This window comes from Henckelia pumila, chromosome 2, assembly GCF_033568475.1.
Source record: "Henckelia pumila isolate YLH828 chromosome 2, ASM3356847v2, whole genome shotgun sequence".
Classification (NCBI taxonomy): Eukaryota; Viridiplantae; Streptophyta; class Magnoliopsida; order Lamiales; family Gesneriaceae; genus Henckelia; species Henckelia pumila.
The window spans coordinates 53,842,602-53,856,373 of NC_133121.1; the positions used below are offsets into that span (position 1 = coordinate 53,842,602).

The window sequence follows — 13,772 nt, forward strand, 5'->3', positions numbered from 1 at the left end:
TACATGTATTATTTTGGAGATAAATCCAGCGATTTGTTGGTCAGTTTTTGACTGCAGTAATTTTGTTAAGGTTTAGCATGGTTTTAGTTGATTGGTTCTAGGTGTTTTCCTAGGATGGCCTAGTTAGTCGGTGGACTAAGTTAGTGTCAGCGATGAAGTGATTTATCAGAAAAATGGGTATTGTTCTAGGTTTTTTTCCTTAGAACAGTAAAAAGTTTGACTTTCTTAGGTTATGACCTTGTGATGATGGGTTTTCATCAGAAACCAGGTCAAGTATATACCAAGAGTTGTGAGATATTACCAGGAGGCGACGTGAGGAGGCGCGACCTTATGCCGATGTACCTGGAAGCCCTTGCGCTTCAGGAAGTGGCGGTGGGAAGGATACTCATTCTAGGGATTTGGTAACAGTCACAACTAGGTATGACCTTGGTATAGATAGATATCGGGTTTGGTATCAGTGGTTTAGTTATCGTCTGACCTTGTCAGAGATATTGGTTTGTGTTTTTCTGCTGTCAGAACCAGTCTTGGAGGGATTTCCTTGACAAGTGAGTGCTCTGAGTAGATAGGTTTGACCTATGAGATATTTCTTGATGAGTGGACCTAGTAGGTAGTCGGATTTATATCAGTGATGGCGCGGAGTGTCTTCTGATTTCTTCCGAGACTAAGCATAGGATTTTTCCATGGGATGATCTAGGTTGATAGATCGAGGGAAATTCCTTGGGTTTTATTTCTCCTTGGTGATTCGCTGTGAGTGAACAAGGTAGCGGTTAGTAGTTCTAAAATGGCGCAAGATGAGTGCCAGTGACTACTATTAGCTATTGCCTGATGCTGTCAGGGATAGGTGTGATGCGATCATGGATAGCTCGCATGTTGATCACGTGGCTAAGGATCCGTTGGAGATGCCAAGAGGATCAATTACGAGAGGTCGAGCTAAGAGATTCAAAGATGCGCTTCAATCGTTGATGATGAATTGTCAAGAAGGCATTGGAATGCTTTAAGATCACTTTGAGGGATGTTACAATATTATTGAAGTCCAAAGACGTCAAGAAAGTGGAGAAAATGTCAAAGAAAACACAAAAATAAGTGACATAGTCCGTGAAGCATGCGCGCCCGCGCGTCCTTGCAATTTTGAAGATTTCCAGATAGAACCTTGTGCGCGCCCGCGCCTGTTCCGAGTGTTTTCAAGATTTCCAGACAGAACCTTATGCGCGCCCGCGCCTGCACTCTCTTTCACACAGTTTGGCATTTTGTATGTGTGCGAGACTTTTTGATATTTTTGGCATTATTTTCCTATTTTGAGTCTTTTATTCCTACTAGAAAACTTTTAGGAGATATTATTATATCTTTAGATATATTTTGAGATATCTTTTATTATTTTTGTAGTTGTATTATAAATACAACAAACATTCATTATTGAATACAATTAAGATTTCAGATTTTTTTACACAAAATTCTCTTTAGAATTTTTATTGAAGCTTTGTGCTTTGTTCAAACATCAAACTTATCAAAGTTCATACTTTGTGGCGTTTGTCGATTGATTATCCTCGTGGGTTGTCAGAAACAGGTTTTCTGAAGGTCCCGTTGTGATCAATTGTTTTTCTTCGTGATTGTTTGTTGCTAGTTTCAAGTAAACTAGAGGTGAATAATCCAAAACCTTTACTTGTTTTCAAGATTGGGCAATTTCTTGATTTCTTTTGTTATTGGATTGAGGGTACAATTTTAATATAGTCGTGTTTGCCTTCCATACATTAAGAATTCATATCATTTGGTATCAAAGTCAAGGTTTTGAATCAAGTAAGTATCTTATCTTCATATCTTTTCGTTCATCATGTTCTTCGTGTTCTTCGTTCTTCATCTTTCATTCTTCATTCTTCATCTGAGTCTATTCTATTTCAAATTTCTAAGTCATTTCTGTGTCAATCTTGTCTCCCAAGTTTTCGTGGCTTGTGCTACAAGTTATCTCGAAAAAAGTCAAAAAAAAAATAGTGGAAAAATCGTAAAAAAAAAACACACAAATCGTGAAGGACCGAAAAAAAAGCTTCAAAAAAAATTATATTGAAGAATCAAGATAACTTGTGGTCAATTACTTTGCTCTTTTTCATCCTTGGGTGCAAGTCAAAAATTCAATTCCATAATTTTCTTCTTCTTGTTTTTGTCAATCTTTGAGAGTCAATCTTCAAGTGTTTACAAGTTGTGAACTTGAGAGTTTGATTCACTTCTACACAAGGCAAAAAGCCTTTTACACAAATTTCGAGTGAAAAAAAGTGGCTGAGTGAATTCCTTTGGAGTGACTTGTGAGATTTTGGATGAGGAATTTTATTACTAACGTTTTCTTGCAGGTACAATGAGTTCTTCTAGCCAAAATTTTTTTCAAGGTCAAATGGATGAATTGACCAAGATGATGATGGCGGCTTTGGGACCAATACATGAGAAGTTGGATAAGCTTGAAGTTAGTGGGGGTGGTAGTAAAAGTAAAAATAAAATATTTGAAGAAGAGGATGACGGTGGTGAGGGTGAAGAAAGTTTGGGTGAAAATTGGGGTAGAAATAGAAGGGGAGCGGTGAGAGGAAGATACATTGAAGGGGGTCGAGAGGATGGAAATATAAGTGGGATTAAGATGAAGATTACTTCATTCCATGGGAAATCTGATCCGGAGGCTTATTTGGAGTGGGAGATGAGAGTGGAGTCGATGTTTGATTGTCACAACTACAGTGACTCAAAAAAAATAAAATTGGTGGTTGTTGAGTTTGAGGATTATGCTCTTATTTGGTGGGATCAATTCGTTATTTCTAGGAGGAGGAATCGAGAGCGTCCTATTGAGACATGGGATGAGATGAAGAAAGTTTTGCGGAAAATATTTGTGCCGAATTACTACTATCGTGACATGTTTAGGAGGCTACAGAATTTGAAGCAAGGTCCAAAGAGTGTAGAGAATTATTTCAATGAGTTGGAGGTTACTATGATCCGGGCTAATATTGAAGAGGATCGTGAAACAACTATGGCTCATTTCTTATGTGGTTTGAATAGGGAGATTCAAGACCAAGTGGAGCTTAGACATTGCATGGATCTTGAGGAGATGGTGCAAATTGCCATGAAAGTGGAACATCAACTCAAAAGAAGAGGCATGGGTCGAAACTCTACTGTTGGAGGTTCTTCTACTCCTTGGCATCCAAACGTTGGCAAATGAGAGGATGTCAAGCCAGTGTCCTAACCAAAAATTGACACTAAGCAAGAAACACCAAAGCAAGGAGTGCAAGGTAAATCTGAAACTCATATTAATCGTTCTAGAGATATCAAATACTTTAGATTTCAAGGTGTTGGTCATATTTCTAGTCAGTGTCCAAATAAAAAAATTATGATTATAAATGCTTGTGGTGAGTTTGAGTCGGAGAGTGAGGAGGAGAATTATGATGGTATTCCTGCGTTGGAGGATCCCGGTGATGAGGGATATGACGTGGTGGTTGGAGAGTTGTTGGTGACTAGGAGAGTGTTGAATGTGCAAAAAAAGGAGGAGGAAGAAAATCAAAGGGAAAATTTGTTTCATACTAGATGCTTTGTGAAAAACAAAGTGTGTAGTGTTATCATTGACGGGGGTGGTTGTACTAATGTGATGAGTAGTGAGCTTGTTGAAAAGTTGAGTTTGCCTACTTTAAAGCATTCTCAACCATATAGATTGCAGTGGTTTAATGATAGTTCGAAGGTGAGGGTGACTAGGCAAGTTGTGGTACCTTTTTCCATTGGTAAGTACGAGGATGAAGTGTTGTGTGATGTCGTTCCTATGCAAGCTTGTCATATCTTGTTGGGTAGGCCATGACAATTTGATAGAAAGGTGATACATAACGGTTTTAAAAATCGTTATTCTTTTACTATGAAAAAAGAGTCTGTTGTATTGTTACCTCTGACTCCAAAGCAAGTATTGGAGGATCATTTGAAAAAGAAAAAGAGAGAAGAGGCCGAAAAAAAGAGTGAACAAAAAAGTGAGGTGGCCTTAGAAAAAAAGAATGAAAGAAAAAAAGATGAGAAAAAAATTGAGAGAAAAGAGGCCGATAAAAAAAAAAAAATGGCCCAAAAGAGTGAGTTGCGAGAGATGTTACATGTGCATACTTCACTTGTGTTGATTTTCTATAAGGAGATTCTCCTTAACACAAGTGATATAGCCGGAAATCTTCCGAGCAGTGTTGTTTCTCTCTTGCAGGAATTTGAAGAATTATTTCCGAAGGATCTACCTCAAGGATTACCACCTTTGAGGGAAATTGAGCATCAAATTGATCTTGTGCCCGGAATTGCATTGCCGAATCGTCCAGCTTATAGGATTAACCCGGAGGAAACAAAAGAGCTACAAAGGCATGTAAGTGAACTTCTCGATAAGGGATTTGTGCGTGAGTCTATGTCTCCTTGTGCTGTCTCCTTTTGTTGGTTCCTAAAAAATACGGTTCATGGAGAATGTGTGTTGATTGTAGAGCCATTAACAATATTACCATCAAGTATAGGTATCGTATTCCTAGACTAGATGATATGTTGGATGAATTTTATGGTTCTAGCATCTTTAGTAAAATTGATTTTAAAAGTGGTTACCATCAAATTCGGATGAGAGAAGGTGATGAATGAAAAACTGCTTTCAAAATTAAGTATGGGTTGTATGAGTGGTTGGTTATGCCATTTGGGTTAACTAATGTAAGGCCCTGAAAATATGAATATTAATTACGGAATTAGAGATTTAAATTTCGTATTTGGAAAATATTCAATTTGGAAATTATGGAAGTTAGAGATGTAATTTTCGAGCCGAAAATATTTAATTTGAGAATTTACGGATATTTGAGAATTAAATTCCGGGATTCTTAAATTAAAAGAATAAATATTCTAATTGAATATTTATAGGATTAAGATTGAAATTCCGAGTTTTGGAAATTAAAGATAATTTAATTTGAAGAAGAAACTCGAGCAGGGACTAAATTGCAAATATCAAATTTTTAGGGAATTAAATGCAAATACCTTATTTTATTGGAAAGGTGGCATGTATATAGATATATATACGTGTATAATGGTGGAAGGGTATCAGAATTTCAGCTCCAAGGTGGAGGATTGATTTAAGATTAAATTTCAATTTCAAAGGAAGCTTAGGGACCAAGGTGCAATTAAAGAGTTGACTTGTCAACTTTAGATATGTTTGCATGTGTTGAAACGTGTAATCACTTTCTTCACTTTCCAAACACAGCAGCAAAGCCGAGATATCAAGAAATGAGCTTCCATGGCCGTTTCTTTTCATTTCAAAAATTGTAGAATTTGATCCGGCCGGTAGATTTTCGAATTGATAGTATAATTGCGATCACGGCTTCGAGTGCTACACTCTGACGTAAGTTTGGCTAAATTCTGAGATGTTTTAATTTTGAAGATATTGTTAGAATTAATATTTGATTGTATAAATGTGTTATAGTATAAACGAAGATAGTATATTTAAGTTGAATCGCGAAAAGATCGTCGTTTGGGCATGTTTATCAATTTTTGAATATTTTTGATAATTCTGATTTTTGGGAGCTGCATATTTCGAAATTTAAGGATGATTTTAAGTATGATGTTGGACTTAGATGATTGATATGATGATATTAATTTATTTGGAAATATCAGTTTCGATCCGTTACGCCGCCGAATTGAAGATTGTAAATTGATTTGAAATTCTGAAAATAAGGGGCTGCCATTTTCGAGATTTAGCTGTAAAGTTGATGATGATATGTGATTTAGAATGTTGTTTGAATGATGTTTAATTGTTAGTATAGTTGGTTTCGAATTGATATGCCGTCGAATGAATTTTCGGTTATTGGAACAAGATTTGAAGTTGATGAACTTTGATGAGTAGAAAGGAATTTGAGGAATTAATATTGAGCTATGTTCTATGACATTTCAGAATAAGCTTGAAGGAAATCGAAGTCGAGTCGACGAGTTCGAATTGATTGAAGTTTATTCAAAGTTGGATCAACTAACACCTTGGACTAGCAATGGTTGAGTGAGCAGATGTTGAAAGGATTGAGCAGAATTCTGGACAGCTTATGTTTGATCAAGTAGTGCAAGAGTTTCAGAGGTTTGAGTTCAGATTAAAGGTATGATTCGACATTAACCTTGACAGGTAGAATAACTCGAGAATGTGGTGGTTTTCGAGTTTATTAAATCACATACATGCATGATTAGTTGTTTTACTTAATCTTATATGAGTTGTTTGATTTAAACATGATTACTTGTTGATATTGATGATTGAATATTTATTTGAGATTGATGAGTTTAGATTATTCTGAATTGTTGAGTTATGGTAGATTGGTTATAGAATTGAGAGTAAACCTCTTGAGCCATAATTCTTTCGAAACCTTGAAAACAGAATCGAAAAGAAGATATTGGACTTGGTGAACTTGTATATGAGAGGCTAGATATCTGACTTGATTTCTTTTGCCACGGTTCTCAGTATAGTGTTCACAGTCCAGGGAATACGAGATTGACCACCTCGAGCGGAAGCGTAGGTGGGAGGCTTGATTTTTGGCCTTATTATATTCCCGGGATCCCAACGAAATGATTTTTAAAAATATCGATTTTGTGAGACTTGAATCCTTTAACCCTCGACTTGTCTTTGAGTCTTTATGTTATTGAATGAATTTTCTTTGAATTATATTCGACAGGTAAGGGTATAAGGAAATGATGATTCTGATAGTGATTTCTTAATTGAATTATATCTACTGGATTTATATAGATGTCTTTCATAATGAGATTTATTCTCACCGGAGTTATCCGGCTGTTGTTTTGCTTGTATGTGTGCATTGCATCAGGTTGAAGAGTAAGCGAGTCGGACTTGACAGGGAAGCGAGAGATTGAGAGATTAGAGTGGAGACTCGGGTGTTAGAAGAAGTTTATGTTTTGTCAAACATGTTAGATTTGGATTCCAATGTTGAGTTGTTGAAACATTGGTTGAGATTTTAATATATTTTCATGTTTTGATGTTTGTATTAAAGCTTGAGACTAGCCTTTAATCTAGATCTATATATCAGCAATGTTTCGTGTAAGTCTTCATTATATATCATATTTGGTATTTTTAGATGGATAGACTTGAATAAACCAACCTAGAACAGCTCAAGAGCAGATTTTCAGCAGGCCGGACAGAGCACAGCTCGCTCGAGCGAGCCATGGGTGTGACATCCCGAGTGGCTCTCGCTCGAGCGAGAGGTGAGGCTCGCTCGAGCGAGCCACCATGGGTTTAAAAAAAAAAAATTGCCTTTGCTTGATTTTTGTTATATATAGATGTAATATAGTTGATTGATTTCATTGTAATTTACCTTTTCTACACTAATCCCTCTACCCTATAAATAGAGGTGTTTAGTCCATATATTAAACACTCATCTTCTTCTATTATATTCTCTCTTGTCTTTTATTCTATCATCTTTTTCTACTAAATTAATAACACGTTATCAGCATGAGTGCTCTAGCTTCAAGGTAGAACTCATAAATAATTTTCATTCGTAATCTTTGTGTGGATGCTCTCGATAAAGCACAATACGTAACTTTCATATTGATGCTTTCGAAATAGCACAAATATTATTATTATTATTTTTTTGCCAATAGTTTCAATGATCCGGTAGTAGCACAATATTAAAAGTTAATATTGATGCTCTCAAAGTATCTCATATTTTATGTTTCATATTATGCTCCTGAAGAAGCATTAATTTTAATTTTATGTTGATGTTCTTGAAGTAACACAACATATTTTTATTGAAAATCTCGATAGATCTATGGATACAATATAAATATATAAGATTTTCAATATTCCTGAAGAATATTATCCAAAATCTTAAGTTTATCAATATTCCCGAAAAATATTGACTTTTATACACTTTTATGCTTGTGTCTTATATTGGGATATTATATTTTTTTATGCATTTATTTTTACTCGATATTAATTGATATTTGTTTATGTGAAGATTTATCATTCTTAGGAAAGTTAATAAATATGATTCCATAATTGTGATTAGATGCTTGTTAACATAATTATATATATATATTGCACGTATATATAATTATTTGTTAACTAATTTTATAACATTGTGCAATACATCCAGACGGGAATATTGATTAGAGACAAATTTTGCTGATGATGATGGCCCTGTTGATATAACTCACTTGGATGTCTCTGATTTCTTTGCACAACCAGACGGGAATATTGATCATTTGATTAGGGGTGGTGTGCTAGAAATTATAGAGTGATCAAGTTCTACCTTTAATGCTTTCGTGTCCCTAAGATTAGTGCTTTTGGATATCTATGTTTTTTTTCTATAATAGTCAGATTTATCTTTTTGGTTTTGGTTTTATTCAGTACAATTTTATTTTCAGTTATAATGGTGGTTAATGTTTTGAGAACTTTATTTAATATAATTTCCTTCTTATGAATATTGAAGTTGTAACTTAATCTATTATGCATTTCTTTTAGATTAATGGGAGAATACCAAGACATATGTCTAGCCGATAGTGGTACAACTCACACCATCCTTCAAAGTAAAAGGTATTTTTTGGAAATAACATTAGTTGAAAATAATGTTATAACAATATCGGGTGCATCAAAAATTATTGAAGGTCATGGAAAGGCAAAAATCATTCTGCCAAATGAGACAATTCTATATATTGAAAATGCACTCTACGCTAGCAAATCCAGTAGAAATTTGCTTAGCTTTAAAGATATCCGCATAAATGGATATCATATTGAAACATTGAATGTAAACAAGGTAAAAATGAATACCTTTGTATTACATCTATGATATGTGGTAAAAAATATATAAAAAAAAAATTACGTGCACTCTCTTTTGGGATGTATTGCACAATAATAAAGGCAATTGAGGCAAATACAGTCACAAACAAGAAGTTTGTTGACAAGAAAACTTTCATATTATGGCACGACCGACTTGGTCACCCTAGGAGTTAAATGATGCGAAGAATAATAGATAATTCGCGTGGACATCCCTTAAAGAATCAAAAGGTTCTCGTAAATGGTGACTTTTCATGTGTGGCTTGTTCACAAGGTAAACTAATTATAAGGCCTTCTCCAACAAAGATTGATATTGAAATTCCAACATTCTTGGAAAGAATTCATGGGGATATTTGTGGGCCTATACACCCATCATGTGGTCCATTTCAATACTTTATGGTATTGATTGATGCATCAACTAGGTGGTCACATGTTAGTTTTCTTGCAACTCGAAATATAGCTTTTGCAAAGCTACTTGGGCAAATGATTAAACTACGAGCTCAATTCCTTGACCACTCAATTAAGGCAATTCGCCTTGATAATGCTGCTGAATTTAAATCACAAGCATTTGATGACTTTTTTATGTCAATAGGGACTTCGGTCAAGCATTCAGTAGCCCATGTCCATACACAAAATGATCTTGCAGAATCCTTTATTAAGCGACTGCAATTAATTGAAAGACCACTAATCATGAAAACAAAACCGCCATCTTCAGCCTGGGGTCATGCTATCATACACGCTGCATCGTTAATTCGTGTAAGACCAACTAATTACCACCAATATTCACCATTGCAACTTGCATATGGTCAAGAACCTGAAGTTTCTCACATTAGAGTATTTGGTTGTGCGGTACAAGTACCTATCCCACCTACACAACGAACCAAAATGGGTCCCCAACGTAGACTTGGAATTTATGTGGGGTATGAGTCACCGTCTATCATTAGATATTTGGAACCCTTAACAGGCGACTTGTTTAATGCAAGATTTGCAGATTGCCATTTTGATGAAACAAATTTTCCAACATTGGGTGGAGAAAATTTGTATCCTGAAGAACAACGAAAAATCTTTTGGAATGAGAAAACATTAACTCATTACGATCCCAGAAACAATCAATGTGAGCAAGAAGTTGAAAGAATCATTCACTTGCAAAGAATTGCAAATCAATTACCTGATGCCTTTGTTAATACAAAAAATGTAACAAAGTCACACATACAAGTAGAAAATACCCCAGTGAAGATCGATGTCCCTGCAGGACCATATAATACTTTACCCGCAAATGAATCTAAAATACGCCAGAAGCGTGGCCGACCGATTGGTTCAAAGGATACAGTACCCAGAAAAAGATAGGTACAAGAAAAACAAGGTTTGAAAACTCTAGAAGAAGAAACCTTACATGAAAATGAAACATATGTGGATAACGTGATCCATGAAGAATCACAACCACATGAAAATATTGAGACTTCAACAAATTATTTGATATCTCGTAAAATATGGGATCGCAGAAATACGAACATCGATAATGTGTTCGCACTTAACATGGCTCTTGATATCATGCAAGGTATTGATGATCCCGAACCACAATCTGTTAAAGATTTTCATCAAAGAAATGATTGGCCAAAATGGAAGGAATCTATACAAGCTGAATTAGATTCTCTAGAAAAACGTAAAGTGTTTGGACCCGTAGTTCAAACACCCAAAAATGTAATCCCCGTAGGATACAAATGGGTGTTTGTGCGAAAAAGAAATGAAAATGGCGAAATTGTAAGATACAAAGCCAGACTTGTAGCCCAAGGTTTTTCTCAAAGACCTGGAATCGATTAAGAGTAAACATATTCACCTGTGATGGATACCACCACTTTTCGATTCTTGATTAGTTTGGCTGTATCAGAAAATTTGGATATGCGACTTATGGATGTGGTCACTGCATATTTATATGGTTCACTTGATAACGACATATACATGAAAATTTCTGAAGGATTTAAACCATCAGAATCAAGTGATACAATTCCCAAGACCATGTTCTCAATTAAATTGCAAAAATCATTATATGGATTAAAACAATCTGAGCGAATGTGGTACATTCGCCTTAGCAAATATTTACTACAAGAAGGTTACACAAATAATGCTATTTGCCCATTCGTTTTTACAAAAAAGACGGATGAGGGTTTTGCAATCGTGGCAGTATATGTAGATGATCTAAATCTTATAGGAACTCCCGAATAGCTCACTAAAACTGCCAATTATTTAAAAAGTGAATTTGAGATGAAAGATTTGGGAAAAACAAAGTTTTGTCTCGAATTGCAAATCGAACATTTATCAGAAGGAATATTTGTTCATCAATCTTCATACACAGAGAAAATATTAAAACGCTTTTACATGGACAAATAACATCCATTAGCATCACCAATGGTCGTACGATCACTTGACACTAATAAAGATCTTTTTCGTCCACTTGAAGATGGAGAAAATATCATTGGTCCTGAAGTACCATATCTTAGTGCAATTGGTGCATTGTCATATCTTGCAAATTGTACTCGACCAGATATAGCATTTTCTGTCAACCTTCTAGCAAGATATAGTTCTTCTCCAACCCGAAGACATTGGAATGGTGTAAAACATATATTTCGTTACCTTCGTGGTACAACTGACATGGGATTATTTTATTCGAAAAAATCAAATTTCTCTTTAATAGGATATGCAGATGCAGGCTATCTTTCAGATCCGCATAAAGCCAAATCCCAAACGGGTTATGTGTTTACACGAGGGGACACCGCTATTTCATGGAAGTCAACAAAACAAACTTTGACAGCTACATCATCAAATCACTCTGAAATCATTGCAATGCATGAAGCAAGTCGAGAATGCATATGGTTGAGATCTATAACTCAACATATTCAAGAATCATGCGGACTACCAACAACGAAAGATAGCCCGACGACTATTTTTGAAGATAATACTGCTTGCATTGCACAACTAAAAGGAGGGTATATCAAAGGCGATCGAACGAAACACATTTCACCAAAGTTTTTCTACACGCACGAACTTCAACAAAAAGGTGATATTGATGTCCAACAAATCCGTTCAAGTGAAAATGTAGCTGATTTATTCACAAAGGCATTACCAACATCAACATTCAAGAAATTGGTGCAAAAGATAGGGATGCATCAATTAAAAGATATTCGGTGATTGAAATCAAGGGAAGTATCAATTGTTGTACTCTTTTTCCTTCATTCAGGTTTTTCCCACTGGGTTTTACTGACAAGGTTTTAACGAGGCAACATTGGACTCTCTATCAATCATCTAAGGGGGAGTGTTATATATAGATGTAATATAGTTGATTGATTTGATTGTAATTTACCTTTTCTACACTAATCCCTCTACCCTATAAATAGAGGTGTTTAGTCCATATATTAAACACTAATCTTCTTCTATTATATTCTCTCTTGTATTTTATTCTATCATCTTTCTCTACTAAATTTATAACACTTTTTCTTAATTTGTATATTATTGGATGAAATTTTTAATATATGATCTTGGATTAACCATTATGATTTGAGAGATTAGGGCCCGAGTCCTCACAACAGGTGGTATCAGAGCGTAAGTTCTTGGAATGAGTTAGAAGTTGAGCGGGGTAGATCTAGGCGCATGCATTTTTAGTATTGCTTGAATTATGCTTTACTTACTTTGATATAATGTATGCGAACATGATTTACTGATTGAAGGAATTATATGCTTATATGCTTATGTGCTTACCTGATTATGTGAATTCACATGAATTTTTGAATTCCTTGTAAATATATTTCTTTGAATAGCATGAAGAAATTTAAGCATGTGTTATATGGCAAAGCATGAGATTATATGTATTTTAATGATTTGAATAGTATAATCTCTGTGTTGCTTATGAATCTTATTTTAAAGTAAGTCAGGTTCTTTGGGTGATGTAAGCACCCTAGATTGAATCGAACAGTACTCCGTAAGTGAAGTTAGTACCTTTGACTGAACAGATCAGTATTGTAGTAAACTATCAGAATCGATGGATGCTACACTCACACGGATGGAGGTTCTATATGAACGATTTCAGACGTATAATCCACCAATTTTGAAAGGTACAGAAGATACCAGTGCTTGTGAAGGTTGGTTAGAAGAGCTTGATCAATTTTTTGAATCTTTAGAATACTCTGATGAACGAAGAATCAAGCTGGTTGTATACCAACTACAAGATTCAGCAAGAAGATGGTGGTTTGCGATGAAGCAATGTCTGGAAATCAGAGGTATAGTAATTTCTTGGCAGGTATTTAAGACTGAATTTTGTCAACGATTTCTGCCGAAATCTTATAGAGAAGATAAAGCAGGAGAATTTGTTAACTTGCAACAAGGAAATATGACTATAGACGGGTATGTTGCAAAATTCTCCAACTTGCTCCGATTTGTTCCTCACGTGAATCAGGATGAAGAAGTCCAAACGAATCTATTTATCAATGGACAGAATCCGGAAATTTATGCTTGGATAGATGCGGGGAGACCGAATAGATTGGCTGATGCTATTGACAGGGCTAAAAGAGCTGAATCCGGTTTTATGATACAGAAAGAAAGTTCAATTATTCCTCAGTATTTCGAACAAACGCAATCTCAGTCACATTTATCATCATAGAGGAGATATGAGGCAGGAGGTAGTGTTAGTGGAAGTGAAGAGCGGATACAGTATTTGAGGCAACAGTTCAAAAAGGCTAGAAGTGACTCTTCTAGCTCTAACAGACCGAAGCAACTTGGTCTGGGTCAGAAAGCAGAATATGCCGGTGAATACTGTACTCATTGTGGAGGAAAACATGGTAGCAATGAATGCCAAGGAACTTTAGGAAAATGTCATCGTTGCTATCAAGTGGGACATTTTTTGAGAGTGTGTCCTAATCCATGGGGAACAAGGAGAAACCTAAATGAAGATCCAACTCGTAGGCAACAAGCATCTACAGATACCTCGATTCAAGATGCACCAGATAAT

General features: G+C 35.4%; 1 protein-coding gene across 1 annotated transcript; it reads left to right on the forward strand.

The window, feature by feature from the left end:
• Nucleotides 1-11,179: 11,179 nt before the first annotated feature.
• On the forward strand, nucleotides 11,180-11,959 carry LOC140877617 (secreted RxLR effector protein 161-like). The gene has a single exon (XM_073281155.1). It carries the CDS (start codon nucleotides 11,180-11,182, stop codon nucleotides 11,957-11,959), a length of 780 nt encoding a protein of 259 aa, XP_073137256.1.
• The last annotated feature ends 1,813 nt before the right edge of the window (nucleotides 11,960-13,772 follow it).

Bases quoted from the DNA above. Each gene is read 5' to 3' on its own strand.
- LOC140877617 (XM_073281155.1), top strand. From the start codon at position 11,180: ATGGTCGTACGATCACTTGACACTAATAAAGATCTTTTTCGTCCACTT.